The 22,034-nt window shown below is 36.5% G+C and overlaps 1 protein-coding gene across 1 annotated transcript in view; it reads left to right on the forward strand.

Moving 5' to 3' along the window:
- Positions 1-6,840, forward strand: part of Smp_155270 (HMG-CoA synthase) — a gene marked incomplete at its 3' end in the record, with an annotated part of 65,434 nt that extends 58,594 nt beyond the window's left edge. The window contains exons 19-20 of the mRNA XM_018791890.1: positions 4,454-4,799; positions 6,325-6,840. Of these exons, the coding sequence (XP_018644995.1) occupies positions 4,454-4,799; positions 6,325-6,840 (862 nt within the window). The remainder of the gene's footprint in view (positions 1-4,453; positions 4,800-6,324) is intronic.
- Between the last annotated feature and the right edge of the window lie 15,194 nt (positions 6,841-22,034).

A 22,034-nucleotide genomic window follows, 5' to 3' on the forward strand; every position in this document is an offset into this window, starting at 1 on the left:
CCGGCAAGAATAATGAATGGTAACTGTTGTGATTTATTTATGAACTAACATTATACGTTTATATTTGTTGTGTAACTGTTAGGTAGCTAAACAATGCATATTCATGTTTCTCTTATTATAAGCTTTATTTTGACTTATAGACTATTATTATACGATTCGCCGTTCTTGAGTTATACCCAGTCTATTGAGCACAGTCTCCCAAATTCACAAACACTTTTGGCTAGATCTTGTACAAATGTCGTTTTCTATTTCGTGGTGCGATATGGTTGTTTGGCTTGTATATAAACCCAGTATGTCTGAAATATATGATTCATATCGTGGAGTCTGAGAATTTGTATTCTGGACTCAACAGGCAGTACTAGCCAGGAAGAAGGACCAATAACGACTCTAGACTGGTCGTACGGGGTTTTATGCGTCATTGGTTCAGTTGGTAAATCACTGTTCTCTAATTGGTGGCATCACTGCGTTATATATTAATAGGGCACAAGGCCATAAGTTATAAAAAAAGAAACAGAATTTCAGAGAATAACACATTCAATAGCTACTAAACAGTAAAAAGAGGGAAAATGGGCGATTCTGTGTACTCAGCTTGTGTCTTGACTTTCTCTGCTCGTGTTCGACTGTTGTGAATTGCTATCTTCTCGTTCATTTTTTTTTCAATCTTGTCCAGGGTTTCCATAAAGATCCATTCCTTATGATAATGCTTCTTGAGGACCAACACCTGATACGTTGAAGTTAATTCTTCTTTGATACCTTTCCAATTATCCTCCATAGTACTTCCTTGTTCTTTCAGTAGATCCTGTAAAGGTTGTAACCTGTTGTTGAAAGTTATCTTGAACTGGTTGAGTTTGTTAGTATGTCGAAGGAAGACTGTATTGAACTTAAGCGACGCCGTTTCTACAGTTTCCTGGTGTTTCTTTAGCTTCAGTTTCATGTAGACCACAACCAGGTGGTGATCTGAAGCTATACCAGCTCCTCCCCTAGTTCTCACGTCTTCCATTGACCTTCTGAATTTTTTGTTGATACAAATATGATCTATCTGGTTCTCTGTGGTGTGATCCGTTGAGATCTATGTAGCTTTGTGTAGGAATATTGTGCCGCCTATAACCAATTTGTTGAATGCACATAGATTTGCAAATCTCTTCCCATTTTCATTTCTCTCTCCCAGTCCATGTTGTCCACTTACATCTTCGTATCCTGTGTTGTCCACTCCGACTTTAGCATTTAGATCTCTAATCAGGATGGTGAGGTCCTTTCTTGAGCACTTTACTATAATTGATTGCAGCCTTTCATAGGACTGATCTTTATCATCGTCATTGCTATTATTGGTGGGTGCATAACATTGGATAACATTCATTGTGGTCCCCTTCTTCTTTGTTTGGAATGATGCTTTGATTATCCTGGATCCGTGAGATTCCCATCCCACAAGTGCATTTCGTGCTTCTTTGGACAGCATTAGAGCAACTCCATGAGTGTGTGGAGCAATTTCCCCTTCGTGAACGGAGTACAGCAGCATCTCTCCCGTACCTAGCCTTTGTTGTCCAGCTTGTGTCCAATGGGTTTCGCTGATTCCGAGTACTGCCAATTTGTATCTCCTCATTTCCATTGCTATTTGACTGGTCTTCCCGGTCTCCCATATTGTCCGGACGTTCAATGTACCTATAAAGAGTGTTGCTCTGTTTGTTAGAAGGGGCATTGGCCTTGTGACTTTCGAAGAATCTCGGCTTTCATCCTGAGGCCTCATAATTCTTCCTTGAACTCGGAGGGCAGAGTTTAAATGGTTTAATTTGTTTAATGTAGTTGGCGTTTTTTAGCAAGATATTTTATTCTATGGCATTGGGTTGCCGTCCCCATGCCCAACCCTCCTCCTTTACCCGAGCTTGGGACCGGCAGTAACTCTAGAAGAGCGACAGGAGGAGTTTTTAAGAAGAATAACAAACTTTCAAATCATCACTTTCATTAAAAGTGGAATAAAGTAATCTAATAACTAAGTATTCTACAAATCTAACAATATGACCTGAACAGTTTCTTGATAAGTATTTAAAAGATCTTTTAAAATTCCAGTTAATTTAGATTACCTCAGCTGGGACGGTTTAACTGTGAAGCTTTTATTGTTTACCTAGACAACACTAGCACAAACTTCCTAGTGTGGGACTCTCTAGTAGTGCGCATCCACAACCCCTCACACAGGACATTCAATCACGCACGAATGCTAAAACCCTATACCACTGAACCGACATCCAACGGTATTAATCTCTAACTTCAATCAGTCCACGATATTGACTGACCATATTCTCTTGTCTTTGTTGGGTAACTGCCTCCCACCTGATACAATTATAGAACCCCAAGAACTCCTTCTCAATGCTAGTCTTTAATGAGTACATGATAATTTTCAGTCTGAGGTTGTGGAGATTGTTGAATTTCATTAAAATCATAAACCTATTATTTAACTCTAATTTTTCATTAATTAATTCAATTTGGTAATGAACACCCTCTAAGTTTATATTTCCTAACTCACAATGTTAATCTAACTCAAAATATGTAAAATTAATCTCTTCTTTTTTTTCATTACCATAATGAATAATTTAACCATGTATGGATTATATATTTATATTCAAACGATTATTCCCCAGTAATTTTATTATTTTTTTATTGTTAATTGTCTCATGACAACTACTTGCTATTTCCTGATTGGCTAATAAATTACTCAAGGTTATCACTACACGATATACTTTAGTCTCTAATCCATTCAAATAATCTATTTTCTTGTTAATATAATTGAATATTTACTGGACTAAACAAGTTTTAATCTTTTTTTATCCAATAATTCACAGCCACATTTGGCTAAATCTTGTACATAGGTTATTTTCTATTTTATGGTACGATGTGGTCAGTTTGATTGGTATATAAACTCAGTATGTTTAAAATATAAGGATTCATACCAAAGAGGCTGTTCTGAACTTAATTGACTGGGCTAGGCAGAAACAGGACCGACAAGTACTCTAGACTGCTCGTACGGTTTTCGTGTGTCACTGTTCCAATCGATAATTCTCTGCTCTCTAATTGGCAGTCTTATTACGTTTTACATTAACAGGAATCCACTTGGCCACAAGTTATAACAGATTAAAATTTGAAAGCTTCATATACTAAGAAAAAACATAAAAAGGGTACATATGAATCCTGAATCGTTATTCTTCTTTTAGTTAATTAGTTAGCATGTTTTTATTAAGTATATGTTAAACAATTTTCGTATGACTATTTAAGTATGGTTATAATGGTGTGCTATCTTTTGACTTATCAACTATTTCTACGTATGGTAAGCAAAGATGGATAGTGACCAACAGTGGAATCCATGATGCGCGTTTCGTCCTATTTGGGACTCGTCAGTTGGATGTACTGCATCTGAGTTGATGTTCACTCTAGGACTAGAACCCAGTACCTTTCGCTTCAAACGCCATCGCGTTATCCACTCGGCCACTGAGTCCTGATAGCCACTTAATTGTGTAACGAGGTGAAGTTTAAATTCATTTAGTATTGTTTGTTTGAATCTTCCCATTGATGTTTAGGACTGCAACTGGTCAGTCTCTAATGGGCATATGTGCATACTGTGCGTATTGCCTCGATATAGCCTAAATTCACAAGCATGGTAAGCAGAGATGGATAGTGGCTAGCAGTGGAATCCAGGACGCGCGTTTCTACGTATTTTTCGCTTTTTAGAAATTATAGGCAATTAAGTAAAAAAGTATCCCCCTGTTTCGCATAAAAAAGTGTCCTAATTAAGCTATTTATTAAGATTTATTAATTATGGTGTGTAGTTAGTGGTCTTATATTTTACTTATGTAATCACATTAATTATTAATCTAAATAATAAAGAGTACCTAGGACTATATATTTACTTTTAAAATTGGAGACTTGTAATAATGGAAATCAGTCTAACCTACCGACCAGTACAATAAATGAATTAGTGGACATATTGTAAGTAGTGTAGGAATAATTATAAAACTACCTTAGTTTTAGGTTATGTAGCTGGAGGGAAACGATAAAATGCTTTAGTCTTATGTTCTATGTTAGTTAAGTTTTTTTTAGCAATAGATCATCAGTTCCATTAAGATCATAGATAAACCTTACAGACGAATACAAGGTAGCACGAAACCTAGATCCAAGGTTTCTTATTGATTACCTCCAAAAATACAACATGAAAACATAGTACGTACAATGTTAAATAACTTACTGTAGTGGCCATATTTAAACTGAATTGATAGAATTCAATGAATACTGACGACTAAGCAACCATGACACAGGTTACTACTGACTAATCAATCAGTGTAAACCAGCTTAGTTTATTTTGAAAATAAAGTGATGAGACTAAAACGTTTGAATATGGGCTCCGGTACATTATATGATTAATTGATAAATGAATATATTTCTGAATACATATTCTTTTTTTCCTTAGTGTTTATATGGGTCGTAATGAATCTCACGTTGGAGAATTTGTTGAAGGTCTTGGTCCAGGACAATTAGTTGGACGACAAGTACTTGGAATGCCTTGTCTTGGAGAAATACAATTAAGCTTTTATGATCGTAAAGGACATTTAGAAGTTGAAGTAATTCGCGCTAGAGGTTTACAACAAAAAAATACAGCTAAACCATTACCAGCTCCATATGTTAAACTACATTTATTGGAAGGTAAACAATCTGTAGAAAAATTACGAACAATGTATCCTCCAAGACGTACATTGGATCCACTTTATCAACAACAACTATGTTTCTCAATGCCATATCATGGGAAAATTCTTCAAGTGAGTAACAAGTTTCATCTTCTTATTACATTATGTATTTAGAATTAGTTTGAATATTTTAATTCAATGACTGGATTTCGTATATAAATCCCCCAACCGAGAAAATATGATCAAAAGTGAGGTCATGTAGTGGAAAACAAGATAAATATCAAACGTTTTGTCAGTCTCAAATGAGGAAGTTCGTGAAAGTCAGTTATACCATGTAAAGCACAATCAAGACGGAAATGTGTCATGAATAAGACTAAAATTACATGTACTGCAAATCAAAAGAATACATTAGTAATGAACGGAAATATTAAACAAATCTTGCAGGTTTATTAGTGTTTTAAGAAGCAATATGCGCAATTAAACTGAATTAGGGAAAACAGAAGTACAAGAATTCAGCTAACATTGAATTCAGAATATATAGGTAGATGAATATCATTGTTTACTATCCATTGCTGGGACTGCTGGAATATGATTCAAACTACTGGTTATCAATAAGTAATATGTCGCAACACACAAAAAACGTAGGAGGAACGAATCGAGGGAAGAAATTTCTTTTCAGTTAGTTTTTCAGATGTTCTAGGAATTTGTATACTTGGGCTCGTGAGCACCTCCCAGTGTGGTTAAGCAAAGGTGTAGTCAAAACGGTTAACAGCTCTATTTTAGCCCATTTAGTTCAGACGGGACCAACATCGAGCAACCTTTCACAATAATATATCGTGTTAACAGCAGTCTACCTAATTCCGTCAGACTGAGAATGCTGTAGACGGCTGAGTCAATTGCTATTCCGATCAAAAAGCCAGAGCTATGCATCCAAAAGAAATATGTCCAGCCGCTCCTTTTACCCTGGCCAACTTCAGGGTCAACTCGTTAATAATCAATTTTATAATATGATGACATTAGTTTGATTAATGTTCATGATTGAAAATAAGATTGACAGTAGCAGCGCATTACAAGTTGATTGGAATTAAAAATACCGATCATTTAATTCTAACTCAATGGTTTAAACGAAACAAATTTGTCGGAAAACATACAAATTCCCTTTTTTTAAGCTTAACGATAAGACTATAGGTGAATGGTACTTTGTAGTTTAATCTAGAATGATGATGTAGTGGACAGAACACCGGTTGGGGACAGTCGAATGTATTTACGTACAAATTACAAACTATCTCACTAAAATCTGACAACCTTACAGTAAACACCTAATTTGCAAAATAACAATCAATTGTCTCAATCTTGACCATTCCTTCTGCAAATATCAGTCCATAGTCTTTGATTATTATTTTACATGCATCTTCATACCAACCGCGTTTCGTATCCGTTCTGTCCTTATCGATCTTCTACTGAAATATATTCAATGCGTGACCATCCTTATATACTGTGGATATAAGTAGACCACACCACAATGATACTATTCAGTGTTCTCCAAACTTCACTTATTACCCAGTTTATGATGAAAACTTGTTTTATTTTATCATTATTATAACTATTACAAGTTTTGTATCCTTTTTTCTTTTATTATTTCCTAACATTATATTAGATTAGTGTATGGGGTGAATATGGGCGTATGGATAAGAAAGTATTTTTAGGAATGTGTGAAATTGTTCTTGATGATTTAGATTTAAAAACAGTTGTTTTTGGTTGGTATAAATTATTTGGAATGATTGCATCAAATGCACAACATCACCATCATCATCATCCTCCTCATCAAAAACAACAGCAACAACAACAACAACAAAGACGAAAAAGTTTATCATCTTCTTCTACACTATTAGATAACTCACAGGATACAAATAATAATAATAATAATAATAATAATAAATTAATTGGATCTAAACTTGACAAATTAACTAATCGTAGTAGTAGTATAAGTAATACTACTAATATGAGTAGTAAAAAAAATAATAATGAAAAAAATAATCGAACAAAATCTAAATCATCACAAGACATCAATAAATCTACTCATCAATCAGGATTGAACAAAAATAATAATAATGGTGATAGAATACAATCGAATCTGATGAATATGATTTCACCACATTCAATAAAACGATAGTAATATCATCAACAACAAAAAAAAGGCACAGAAACAACCAATCAATAAAAATGCTCATTAATGCACATAAATGAACAGAGAATGTTTTTATTTAACCCCTCCTCCCTCCAGAAATAGACATATATATATACATACATTGTTGTCAAAACATATTTTTATAGTCAGTACAAAAATGCAAACAACTTATTATTTTCCAAAAAAAAGAAAAGAAAAAAAGAACAATAAAAAGTAAACAACTACTTCATATTATTATTTTTTTATATGAATCCTTTGAAGTCCTTCTTTGAAAAGGTACGAATCAACTGTTTTGGGTCATCAGTTCCCCTATGATAATAGAGTATATATATATATATATATACATATATATGAATTAGAGGATAAAGCATTAATATTGGTTAAATATCTCTTATATCTTTGTTTATTTAACAGGTAGATTAGAGGTATTATTTTGTTCAATTTTAAACAAATCTATCTATCTATCTATCCATGTATCTATCTATGTATCTATCCAACCTTCATTCATAGTTACTATATATATATACCCATCTAATAAGTTAATTCTTCGAAAGATTTAACAATTGAAGATTACTATGTACATTCCTTTTTTAAAGCTTTTCTTTCAGATTATTATGATTATTCCAGGAACACATATCTATGATGATTTGGATCCATTTTCATTGAAATTATTATATCATGATTTATTATATTAATATTAATAAACAAAAAAGAACACATTCTTTACATAAATAATGTTTATCTGAATGATTTGTAATCTTGTCTAATTACTTACTTACTTATGCTTGTTACCCTTCGTGGAGGAGCATAGGCTGCCCACCAGCATTCTTTACCCAACCCTGTTTACGGTAATCCTTTCCAGTTCTTTCTAGTTGTTAATTCATCCTTTGTCTATTTAATTAGTTATACCCTTTTTTTCATTCTTCATTTATTTATTTATAAGTGTATAATTATAATGATTTATATATAAAGATCACAATTTATTGATTTTGGGGCCATTCAATTCACATAATCAATATTTTATTCCTTTATCTTTTTTTCTCTATAATCTCTTTAAGATTTCATTTGTAATTATAATAAACAAACAAGCAATACTTTATTCACTATTATTATTATTATTACTAAGATATGTTTCAGCGACTAATCATATTGAATGAAGAATATTCATTTCGATGGATTCTCTCTTCGGGTTCTACAATTCATATATCCAAATTAATAATCCGAATAGATGACCTAATTTGACTATTGTACTTACGACCATTCGTAGTCAAATGTAATTGTCTCTCTTATCTTTATTCTCAAATCTTTGTAATATTATTATCATTGGTTAAATATCCTTATTAATCTCCCCTTTACATGATTCATTCACTTAGCATTCATCCCTCTTTATTACATCTTCCACTTGATCGAATTGTAATTGCACTATCATATATATCTCTCACCCTATCTGATCCATATTTATTCTGATCACAGGTCTTAAATTTTCACTAAACATATATACAGATTCCAGTGTTAACATTCTATATGAGTCAATATCAACATTAACAATTTTATTCTATTTGATTTGACAATCCTAAATTTAGATGCTTTAAACGATGTACTTAACCCTTAACCTGGGTATTTTTTCAGATTATTAATTTGGATATATGAATTGTAGAACTTGAAGAGAGAATCTGTCGAAAAGAATATTCCTTGTTCAAATATTATTAGTCTTTGAATATGATGGGGGATCTTTAAACGATCAAAATAGATTTGTTGACAAGATTGTCTGAAAGAGTAACCAAAAATCATTTAACAGTGCCAATTATTATCTTTCTATGTATTTCTTCATTTTTATGATGTTCTATAAAATCTTTAATGTTTTAGTCACTTTTGAATTGTTCACGTAAAGAAGATGAAGAAGGGGAAACAAAAAAGGATTCTCAGTCGATTTTTCTTTTTTTTTTTTCTTTTTTCTTGGACACAATTTAGATTAGATTTCCTCAATAGTTATATATACATAGAGAGTTTGTTTATTTGTGGAATGATAAAAGAAAAAACCGAAAGAAACAATTTTTGAAGTAAAAAAACACGTAGAAACTATTCACCTGAATGTTTGTAAAGTTCTTCTCTTCTCCTTTTTTTCATTTAATGTTTACAGAAAAAAAATAATTTCGAAATTTATTATGATCTGTTTTTTCACTTTTTCTTGTTGTTATGTCCTTGAATCTGTCTACCCAATTTCGTGTCGAGTGTAACTTGTCCAATGAGATTAAGACCTTGACGCGATAGGCTGACTGGCTTAACCTTGAGGCTAGTATGAGTGAGTTCGAAGCGGGGGGTGGACAGATGAAAACTATTCTATCCCTGATTGGCTGACAAGCACGCGCGAGAGAGAGGACAAAACAACTGGATCACTACTCGCTTTATTTCGAGACCCAATCTGGTACCCGAATTCCGAATTCAGATTGGTGTAAAAAGATACATGAATAAATAAATGACTAACCTAACCACGACGTCAATAATTAGGTGAATGGTTGCTCAACTTCGTGGATCTGTTGAAGTTAGACATTAACACCGTTGGATGCCAGCTCAGTGGTCTATCGGTTAAGGGCTCTGGCTCGAGACCGGTGGGTCCTGGGTTCAAGTCTCGCGGGCGCGGGTTCGTGGGTGCGCACTGCTGAGGAGTCCCATAATAGTACAAAACGGCCGTCCAGTGTTTCCAGGTTTTCCATGGTGGTCTAGCTTCAATTGACTCATACTTTCAACTACGAAACATACTAAATCTCCACAAAACCCCTTCTGATAATAAATACAATTATGTCCAAAACTGGGGAATTAGAGTAGAAAATAGAGTATAAAAGGTTGCGTCTAAATTACAATAGCTTTGAAACAGAAAATGCTATGGCAGTGAATTATACGTCAAACGAAAGCTTATGATCTGTAGAATAGACTAGGGGCAAAAGTAATTGTTACAGTTTTACAAGCTTTGAATCAAATGAAATAACGTCCCGAAAAATAGCTTCCGTAGTTTGTTAAGGCTTCTTGTTTCGCGGTTCACATCAGTTGTTGTTGTTTTTAGTCAAAATGATTCATTTGTTAGATGAAAATGATTTGAAAAGAGATAAAATGCACATGAATGTATTTTAGATAGTTCAGGTGACATCACGGACTGAAAGTGGAAATATACTGCATTGTACTCCGAGTGTGAGGCAGTTACCAATCGAAGAAAATGGAAGGTGATCGCTCAATATCGTGGATTGGTTGAAGTTAGGTACTGACACCATTGGATACCGGATCAGTGATCTAGAGGTTAAGCGTTCGAACGTGACTGAATGTCCTGGCTTTGAGTCCCACATATTGGATCGTCGATGTACACTACTGGGGATTCCCATACTAGGACGAAACAGCCGTCCAGTTCTTTATTGGTTTGACATTGGTTGGTTTATGGTCTCATTCTAAATTACAATGCTTTTTGTGAATCCTGAAGGGCATAAATTCCCTCTTATATGGGATCTTATGCGTTGATTTGATAACAAGAGCCAATCTAGGACGACTCAGTTGTCCAGCACTTCTCAGTGTTATACAGTTATCTATATTATATTAGCCAGCTCTGTACATCAAACCTCTAGGAGATTTTTTCAACTTTCATATCGTTACTTCAGACTATTTTTGTTAATGATATATGTTTGCAACCAGTAATTTCAAGTGGGGATAAGTATATCAGCAAAGGTCATTTCAAAATCCATACATGCGTGCTCAACCAACAGAAATGGTGTTTTAGAATACAGACTAAAATTGTGATTACAGAACTTTTCAGAGATAATTTCGTATCGTACTATATTATCTTATTATAAATAGTTCAAAACTGAGTTATTCGAAATCTCATACACTTGTTTTTGGCTTTTCTTAATTGACTGTTTTCGTAACTATAATCACTTGAAGCCCCCAAATGCCCTGGTATGGTCGAGAGTGCGAAGAGTCATCTCTCTCTCTCCCTCAAAACGCTCTCACATGGTCGCGTGCATACAACCACTGCCACAGAAGTCCTAATCACTGCCTTCTCGCGCCTGGGGAATTGTTTACAAAATTGAGATCACGAAAAGCGAATGTCCGGTGCATTAACCGGATTGGTGCAAACGGAGGATCCACTTAGGAGAGTTGGAAAGCTCGAATTCCAAACCAGTGGTGCACATTGCCTCCAAAATCCTGAGCGTACAAATGGCGTATGAACCTACTGTTAGTCACCGTATGCCATGGGACTACATCTCGTTCCGTTACTCCACTGCCTCATGGATTAGATCTTTAGGTCAAAGGCTCGGAGTGTGGCCCCCTAAGAAAACTTAAAAGTACACAAATAAATTGTTGGCAGTTATTATCAATGTAGTTGCATTGGTAAACCATTGTTTTGTTTTGTTAGTACCGAAATTCGGTTTCCTGGCAGTTGTATGTCCTTTTAGTTAAGTCTATTCGCGCTGCGTTCCACTGTTTTATATCGCGGTTGGATTCGAAGATCGTGCGAATACATACCGATTAGAATGCTGCTTATTAGTGTTGTTATTACCTAGATTAATTTGTAAATTATTTACTGAATCAAATTGTTCTGTATGAGCAATTGTGGCTTGTAACTACTATCAGTGACATTGTGGGGAGTAGTGTAACGTCGTGTACTATATTACACCTACATAGCTTATTCTAGTTTCTGGACAAGCCAATTCATCTATACATTATGAGTCATATTTTGATCTTGTTAATTATTCGCTTATTAACCTTGACTATTTTTTTTTATATGAGCGTGTGTGCACATTTTGCATCTTATTCATCATATATCTGTCATTCATTTTTATCTGACTATAAATACTGATTAATGCTTGCTTATAGCGAGTTGTCTTACATGCCTTCTCCACTTTGCATCATCTATGTTTCGCTCGCTCACATTTGCTCATGTACTCACAGCTTTCTGGTCTGCATCATTCATCAATAAAAGTGTAGTTGCTGCTTCCCTTTGTCTTCTGACTCTATACACCGTTAAGATTGGTATAATAACGTTTATCGAGGCGATCAGTTAACGAAGCACGCCACTACATAATTGTTTTTTTTCTTTTTTTTGAAGCGGAAACTACATTTTTATTAACAAATAACGAAGGCCAAAAAGCTGTGAGTACATGAGCAAATTTCTTTTTAATATTGATTGATCCAAATCAAAATGTCTGTTTCTTTGGACGACCTTAAAACTATTCTACAAATCCAGCAAGCTCAGAATGATGCAAACCAAATGAAGCTTTTAGATGCATTGATGCAGAAGCTCTCATTTCATTCATCATCAAATTCTCAGTCAGATAAATATGACAGTATCGCAAATTCTATTTGTGAATTCAATTATGATCCCGATTCTGGTATTATTTTCGATTCCTGGTTTCGTCGTTTTGAAGACACATTTCGTGTTGAATGCTCAAACCTTGATGATGCAGCCAAAGTTCGCTTACTCTTGAGAAGGCTCGGAACACTTGAATACAACAAATATGTGAACTTCATTTTGCCACAAAATCCGCGAGATTTATCTTTTAATGAAACAGTCCAAACCTTGTCCAAAATTTTTGGTGAACAATCCTCATTATTCAGCATCCGTTATCAGTGCTTCCAAATATCTAAATCCTTATCTGAGGATTATCTTACATACGCTGGACAAGTAAATAAAGAATGCGAACGTTTTAGAATAAATGAAATTACAGCAGATCAATTTAAATGTCTGATTTTTATCTGTGGATTAAAGAATCCGGAAGATATGGACATACGTACCAGAATTCTATCGCGCATTGAGCAGGAGCCTAACATGACCCTGCAAATGGTCACAACCGAGTGTCAACGGTTGTTAAATCTTAAACATGATACCACGATGGTACAGCAAAATGCAAAGACTTCCAATCTTGCTTCAATAAATGCATGCAGATTTTCCAAACCTTCCAAACAAAAGACGGCGAACACACAGCAGCCTTCTAGTAAACCACCATCACCATGCTGGTTCTGCGGCTCATGGCATTTTGTGAAGTTATGCCCATTCAAGAACCACAAATGCCGTCAATGTCATCGCATTGGTCATAAAGAAGGTTACTGCTCCTCAGATAAACGTCAGTTCAAACATCGTGGCATAAATGTGAAGCGACAGCTACAGAGTCAAGTCAAAAGCACATTTGCAATTTTTAAAGTTGGGTTTCAAAGTAAACGGAAGTATGTGAATTTATTAGTGAATGAAAAACCTATTCGCCTTCAGTTGGACACTGCTTCCGACATTATACTGATCTCCAAAAACACATGGCGTAAGCTAGGGTGCCCACGCATCCGACCAACAGAGCATGTTGCTCGAAATGCTTCAGGCGACATAGTGAAGCTAACTGGAGAAGTCACCTGCAACGTGCAGTTCAAGGGACATAAATTTACTGATGTTTGTTATCTAACAAATCGGCATGATTTAGATCTATTGGGATTGGACTGGATTGAGAAGATTGATGTCTTAAATAGTTTATTAAATGAAGTATGTTCTCATAATTCTTGCTCTGAGTCTATCCAAAATTCTCATGATATTTCTGAATCAAATGCCTCAGTTGTGTTATGTTCCCCTGATGTTTATGAACTAAATGCTTCCGATGTAACATGTTCTCGTAATATTTCTGAATCAAATTCCTCAGATTTAATGTGTTCTCATCATGATGTCAAATCAAATACTTCTGATTTAATGTGTTCTCATAATGATAATAAATCGAATAACTCCGATTTAATGTGTTCTCACAATGATGTTAAACCAAATGACTCCGATGGAACATGTTCACAAAATGATTCCCCATCAAATTCATCAAACAAAGTATGCTGTCGTAATATCTCAAAAGCTCGTGCATCTTATTCCTCTAAAATGTCGACCACATCCCATGTAAATCATCTTCGACAAAAACATGCAGGTGTATTCCAAAACAAACTGGGCTGTTGTAAGTTCACCAAAGTTTTCTTGTCGTTAAAACAAAATGCAAAGCCCATTTTCAGACCAAAACGACCAGTACATTATGCTGCTCTGTCAGCCGTTGATCATGAACTTGACAGTTTTGAAGCACTAGGTGTCATTCAGCCAGTAAATCACTCAAACTGGGCTGCTCCCATAATAGTTGTGAGAAAGATCAGAACTCAATGTAATCGCCATCATGGGGCAAAGCGGAGAATCTATCGTCGTTCCCGATTCTCACCTTCACAGGAAGCCGAGAAGCCGTGCTCAATGGGGGAAATTTTCTTGGACAGTTTCGTCATAGGAAATTCAGCAACTAGGAAGACTGTGAAACTTCAACAACATCCTAATAGGAGATCACGACGGAAACGCAAGGGACCTGATGCCATGCAAGTGGACCCCAAGAAAGGAGCATATTTTTCTGGGGGGAGATATCGATGATGATATCTTAGCTACTGTTTGTAATTAGTGTCTAACCGATTTTTTTTGTTTATTCCAGTTAACCCAATTGGTCACGACCATAACGCAATCCAGTTTCCTTTATGCACTCAGTCAATGGCAGTGATAACATAACTTTCTTTTGTCAAGGGGGAAGATGATGTGAACCGCAAAACAAGAAGCCTTAACAAATTACGGAAGCTATTTTTGGGGACGTTAATTCATTTAATTCAAAGCTTGTAAAACTGTAACATTTACTTTTGCCCCTAGCCTAATCTACAGATCATAAGCTTTCGTTTGACGTATAATTCACTGCCATAGCATTTTCTGTTCTAAAGCTATTGTAATTTAGACGTAATCTTTTGTACCCTATTTTCTACTCTAATTCCCCAGTTTTGGACATAATTGTATTTTCCTAATTATTGTACGTTGTGGTCAGCCTATTCATCTATTTATTCATGTAACCTTTCACCCTAATCTGAATTGGGAATTCGAGTGCTAGATCGGGATTGGAATAAAGTGATTAGCGTTCCAGCTGTCTTTGTCTTCTCTCTCTCTCGCGTGCTTGCCAGCCAATCAGGGATAGAATAGTTTTCGTCTCTCTACCCCCACTTCGAACTCACGCATATTAGCCTCAAAGGTTAAGCCAGTCAGCCTACCGGGTCAAGGTCTTAATCTACATTACACAGGTCATACTCGGCACAAAGTGGGTAGAAAGATTCAAGGACGTAACATATAGATACATGGAATTTCCGGAAAGTATTGGAGACCAGGAGGACTAATCAAATAACTACGAAAGTGAGGAGATATAACTTATTGGTGCTCAAAATATGTGGAACACATTAGACTGTGATGACTAGAAGTATTCAAACTAATATACAAGCTAGGAATTCCAGAAATAGCTCAATTTATGACAAGTAGAACTAGGTGAGCACAAACTAACGTATTGTATTTGGGATTCAAAATCAGGCACATATCAAATACAAAGGAATCATTGATACATACAAACACCAAAACTACCAAAACTTAAGTTGAAATCTGAGTTTCTGTAATCGATTGTACGTCTTCTCCTTAGATTCATCATGTGTCTGTCCGACTGTGTATTGGATGTAGACTCTGTATTATCTAGAATGTACTCATTAGTATTAGAATTAACAACTGAAATGGGGACACACTCACCTGGTTCCTGGAGTCGAATATGATCAACATGTCGATTGTTTACTGAAATCACTGATATTTAGAATTCGATCCCTAGATTCTCAACACTATCCTCCCCCACGAAATTATGCTGAGTCTTCCTATCCCCAAGTTACAAATGTGGCTTGTTGTTGGCTGAATAACTGAGTGATAATATTCGTTTAGGTAAAATTGTTCATTTGTATATATGATGAAATTTAGAACCGTTGTTACCCCAATCATCTTGTTCTGATTTCGATTGGAGTACACGAGTTTCTTCACTTTTACCCTACAGTTATTCTTCACCCAAACGTAGTTTGGATTTTATAACTTAATAAGGTTGGAATTACGAAGTTTAACATTACGTGCAGCAAAATGAAAGGTAGTATTACAAACTGACTGAATGTGTCCAATTTCAGCATATTCAAGGCATTTGACATTACGAAATATACATAAATTACATGAGTGAAATTTTTCACAGAGCAAACCTTTACCAAACTTATGCTTATATTCGTGACCTGCTTCTCAACTCCTTAATGAATTGTTATTTGCATAACTTCGAGTACGCATTGGACTGGGATAACATGGTAAAGTAGTGGAGTTCTTGATGTCCTGACGAATCATCTTGTGGAGTTTTCCTCCTTTACAGTGTAGTCGGCTTCGAGTCGCGGTTGACTATGATCACCACTATAAGAAACTACGTGTCAGTTACTAGGTTAAATCCCTCCGTAGACCAAATATCAGAAGGCAATTGATGATTGTAGTAAGATGTATTTTTCGGCGATCTCGTGGCATCGGAACAATACCGAGATCGTGCCAAAGTTTACAAGATGGACTACTGAGCGTACGCGAGCTTGTGCAAAGTCACAAACAAGGGAAAAGTGTCTTTTTCGGTACACTTAAACAAACAGGTACAGTAAAATAATCACTGGTACAATTGATTGTCATAATAATTTGTAGTGCCGCGATTCGTTATTCGTTTACTTCGATAACCGAATAATGCTAATCTTAACAGCGCGTAAAATCAGAAGACAAAGGATAGCAGCGACTACAGTTTATTGCCGAATAACTCAGGTTAGAAAGCTAACAACACCTGAGCGAATATCAACGAGCGAGTAAACAGGCGAATAAGCGAAGGAAGCGAACGAGGCGAATAGCAAGTAATTACATAGGCAATTTATGGTCAAATTTAATAAGGGCACAGCAATGCAAAACAAAGGCTGATAATAATATTTGCGTGCGTACATATATTGGGAGGAGTATGAGTCATCGAATGATATTTAAGCAGTCAACATTTCGGATAGAGAGTCATGTGCTCTAGTGGTATAGCAGTGCAAAGAATATGCAAATTGTTACTACCCAAATGACGATGTCTGTTAAGTAAGTTAATAAAAAGGCTTAACCAAAATTGACTATGATCGGAATTGATTACATGATGGTTGCTATAAATTGTTTCCGTTATACCAATCATGTTCTCATAAAAGTAGGTCACTACAGCGGCATTCAAATTTTGTGCACTTTACATGGTCTAGAAGTAGTTCCACGACAGTTGCATATGGAAGTGAAATAGGCTTTTCTGGGAATGCAAGGCTTCTTTGCAGATGAATGTAAGGGAATGAGCCACAATGCTGACATCCTTAACATCTTCCTTGGTCATAATTCAGATTCCGAACCTTTCCACATAACCTTCAGGTGCATCAGTACGTAAATGTATGTCCAACTATTCCATTACAGACTCCATCGCGACGTCAATGTGATGGATGGTTAGAAGTGTTCGAATTAATATACGAACTAGGAAGTCCCAAAATATCCCAATTTATGACAAGTAGAACTAGGTGAGCACAAACCAACGTATTGTATTCGGGATTCGAAATCAGACGCATATCAAATACAGATGAACCATTAGTTCATACTAATATCACAAGAACCCTGTTCGTAGGGATGAGTTTGCTAACTCAAATTAGCTCAGTGTCTAAGGGGTCATCCCTTACATCCAAACAGATCTCTGAAGCCTTGAATTTTCAGTCCCACTTTCTGAACGGATCTTGTGAATTGTTGCAAAGCCCAAGAGTGGTTTAGGGTAGTGTATGTTATACAACTGGCTCTATTCTTTGCTCGTCATGAACATGTCGGGACAGAAAAATCAAACAGTAAACCAGCTTCATGGACGCCTTACAACCGCGAAAGTCACCTGGAAAACACAAAACTGTGTAGACTGGACCAATATTAGCTGAAGTAATAGGAAGTATAAAACGTGTTTAAGGGACAGTTTCGCTGGCAAAAATATCAAGTTTCAGCCCAGATCTCTTTTGTTAATTACTATAATTGTTTATTTACTTCAAAATCTCGTGGTTTGACAAACATAAAATCAGATATCTCAGAATATGAAGAGCTTTGTAATATATTATGCAACTCAATTGGTGAACTGGTTGATGAGTGTCAAAATAGTATGAGTGGCCATTCGTGTAAATCCTATTGCTAAGAACTTTTATTCCGAAACACAACTTAAACCTATAATTTCCAACGTTATGGATCAAATTTTCTCAAATGTACAACACATGCAATTTGTTTGATATTTTAGAATAGTCTATTTTGAGTCACGTGAAATCATTGCAGAAATGGTATTTAAGGGGTGAGAATATTCTCGAAGCAAGTGTTTTGATTGGTACTTGAAGCTAAGGCTTACTAATCTGAAAATACATAACCAGTTACATAAGTTAATATGGACCGTCTATGAAATTGGGAATCCCTTACTATCCCCACCCTAACCAGTTCAGTAATCTTGTGAGTTTTATAAGCTCTGATGATTGTGTGACTAGACAAATCTCAGCGCAAACACGAAAGTAACATAGCACTTCACAAATTTAGCCACGGTTTCTTCGTTTGTGCAATGGTTGTAGCGGTAAATAAAGTGCTTTATAATTCTTCGACATTTGACGCTGACAGAATCATATTTAATGGACCCACATATCTGAATGCGCTTGGTCACGCATCAGCACCAGATCACGAGTGGGTACGCCGTGCTTCACATATTCTACCACCACTAACCAGCTTAGATTAGTCACTTATCGATGTAACAATATTCTATCAAATATACCTTCGAACCTCTTCATTTCTGACTTGAATGAGTTGGCACATTTCGATTCTAAAATGTGTTGTTGGTTATGGTGTTGTCAAACTCCGAATACTTGTGACGTCTTCATGCGTCTGCTTCCAAGTAAAGCTGCTTTCATCATGGCGCTCGTCATGTTTTTCCCAAAGTTTGTAACAGCTTAGGTTGGTTTGTTAAGAGTTGACCTCAAACAACTAGGTATATGTCAAAACAATAGAGCTCGTGTACTCTTTTGTGTACTCCCTTGTGTGTTGGAACAGGCAATCTCCGGCTCCACTGTGGCGGTCTCGCGATCTAAATAAAGACCTATTCACTACTAGTCTGGTTTCTTCTGTCAATAGAACGAAGGTTACCTATAGGTACGAAAATTTAAATGGCGAAGCAAGTTCATTGATCCCGACCGTTGCTGCTTGTTGACCACTTCACTTATCTTGAGAGTCTCGTCAGCCCTTATGGTCTGGTGTGTGACGAAATCTCAGCATAGATACAGAAGGCTCGTCTAGCTTCCGCCAACTTGCATCATTTATGACGTAGGCGAGATATCCGTCTAGCAACAAAAGGACGGGTTTGCTGTGCGGCAGTCTGCTACCTCCTACTTTATGGCAGTGAAACATGGCCGGTAAGAGTAGAGGATATTCGTAGCCTGCTAGTATTCGATCATAGGCGTCTTCGAAGCATTGCTCGTATATCCTGGGGCCACCGGGTAAGTAATGTAGTTGTTAGGAAACGGGTACTAGGTAAGGATGGTAAATCAGTTGATGAAGTAGTGAAACTTCATCAGTTGAGATGGCTGGGACACGTGATCGGGTAGTAACTACCAGAGGAAACGTTCTCAAAACTTACGAAATGAAAGTGAATACTGAGTTTTCCATTGAAAAATTCTACAGGAGTCATTTTTATCATTTTTGGCACAGAGTTCTGTAGTTCACTGATTGTAACCATGAAAACGTTTGCTCTCATTGATCTACATGCTTGCTTGTATCATACCTTAAGTGGGCATTGCCTGAAGTGTAGTTTAGCATCAAAAACAAAACTGATTATTGAAGAGGGTATTCACTATAAAGATTCAGATTTGTGTAGTAAGGACAGAAAGCCAATGGCCTATGTTGTTCTTTTTCTAGTATGCTTATACGAGTGCCCAATCTTCTCTTGAATTAGTCGATTGAAGATGCAGACAGGTTTCAAGAATTGACAACTCGGTGTGAAAACCTGTATACCACGGGTATTTTATTCGTTCTTGGCCTTTCTGCTCGTCTGCTATGTCCTCTGAGATGTCCCGCCCCAGTGTGAAGAAAAATAGAATATATTAGGTCCAAAATCATTTCTTAGTATTTCGTGCATCAAAATCAGATCACCTCATAACCTGCGATAGGACAGAGTAAAGAGGTCTAACTTGTCAAACCGCTCTTTGTATGGTAAACCTGGAATTGCATGGGTGGTTACCATCTGTACGTTTTCCAGGATATCCGAGTCAACTTTAAGATATGGGCTTTCAGCCTGAACGCAGTTTCCAAGCTTAGTTTTCACTAAGGTTGTATATACTCTGGTGAAGATTGTGGTATATAACTTGTTGAATGTCCGTCTTAAAGCCCATAGGGTTCTCAACCTCTCAGTTGCAACCTTCTGGCAGTGGGCCGTGGTCTTAAGGTCATGACTCACTATCACCTCAAGATCCTTGCGAGACCGGACCACAGGTACTGGCTTTTCCCCTATGCTGTACTACCTATCTTTGTAATGCCAAAGTGCATGTAGACACATCTTGTCGCGTTAACAGGTATCATCCAATTCTTAAACCAGCTGATCACAATTTTAATGTCTGCCTGAAGTGCTCATGCATCTGCACCTCCTGTTATTTCTCACCAGATTTTCACATTATTAGCGTATAATGACATTGGGGACTCAACTATACTTGGGAGATCACTTACATACAGTAGAAAAGTAAGGGACCTAGGACAGAACGTTGCGGTACTCCACTGACTGCTGGTCCCCAGGTGGAGCACTTGGAATTTAATACTACTTCCTGTCTACGACATGTTAGGAAATCCTTAAGCCATTTTAAGAGAGCTCCGGCAATACCGAGATTTTCTAGCTCCAAGAGTAGTCTATTTGTTGGCACCTTATAAAATGCTTTGCTAAAGTCTATGTAGACCACATCCACTAATTTTCTATTGTCTAGAGCCTTTGTCCTATACTTTCTTGCTATGAAGAGATTTGTTGTGCAAGATCAACCTTTTTTGAAACCATGTTATTCACTGTTTAACAAGTTTTTAGTCTCCACAAATGTCATCATGGTTTTTTTGACAATTTTTTCCAGTATTTTAACTACGACACTTGTGAGTCTGACAGGTCTGTAGTTCGATGGAAGCTGCCTTGGTCTTGTTTTGTATATGAGAGTGAAGGTTGCATCCACACCTTGGTCAAGCGACATATTGACTATCACAGTTAATGGGGCTGCAATATATTGTGCAATATGTCTCAGGATTTTAGGGTGTAGTTCATCCGGTCCAATTGACTTTTCCGTTTCTGAGGTGCTAAGAGCCTCGAGTACATCGTCTCGATCAACGTCCACGGTGGTCAGTCGGTTTTTTGACTTTGTATTTGGATCTAGTTCTTCATCTAGAAGAGGCTCATGAGTGAAAACTACCCTGAAATAGTTTGCCATAGCCTCTGTTTTTTCCTGATCATCCTCTATCATGCCTCAAGTATTCGAAGTTTGACAACACCATAACCAACAATACATTTTAGAATCGAAATGTGCCAACTCAGTCAAGTCAGAAGTGAAGAGGTTCGAAGGTATATTTGATAGAATGTTGATACATCGATAAGTGACTTGAAGATACCACCAGTATTGTAGTTTGACAACTACTAATCAGTAACACCTATAATCGAATCGTGCCTCACTCAGTTAAAATCAGGAGTCAGAAGAGAAGAGGTTGGAAAGATATATTTGATGCGTTATCAATATATCGAGAAGCGCTTGATCTAATCTGGCTAGTGATCGTAGGAGATGTTTCCCACGCTGTGCTGTAACGTCATCTGGTGCGAATGCATGACCAAACGCCTTCAGCTAAACAAGTCCACTTAAACTAATGTGGTCAGCATCCCATGTCAAACACTTACAAAGCTATTGATTTTGGGGGATTATTTACAGCCGCAGGTCACTCCCTCCCTTGTGAGGAAGTGATGCCCCTACGACGTGGCCAGCCAGATTTCTAAACCCAACGAGTTTGTCGTTGGTGAACACTCTTCTGATAGCTTGCTATGTTTAGCAGCGTCTAGTCATCTTTCCTTACTATAAAGAGCCATGAAATACAATCGAGATCTCGAATATTTATGACTTCATTGTTCTTTTCCAGACGTCCTGGAAAAGATAAAAAATAGAACGTGTGAGTGCATGTCGAAATACACTCGTACTTGCGTAAGGACATAAGTTGAGCGAAAAAAAGTATATAGACTAATACGCTTGCGACAGCGTAAGAGCGA

The sequence above is a fragment of the Schistosoma mansoni genome (genome assembly GCF_000237925.1).
Source record: "Schistosoma mansoni, WGS project CABG00000000 data, chromosome 1 unplaced supercontig 0034, strain Puerto Rico, whole genome shotgun sequence".
Classification (NCBI taxonomy): domain Eukaryota; kingdom Metazoa; phylum Platyhelminthes; class Trematoda; order Strigeidida; family Schistosomatidae; genus Schistosoma; species Schistosoma mansoni.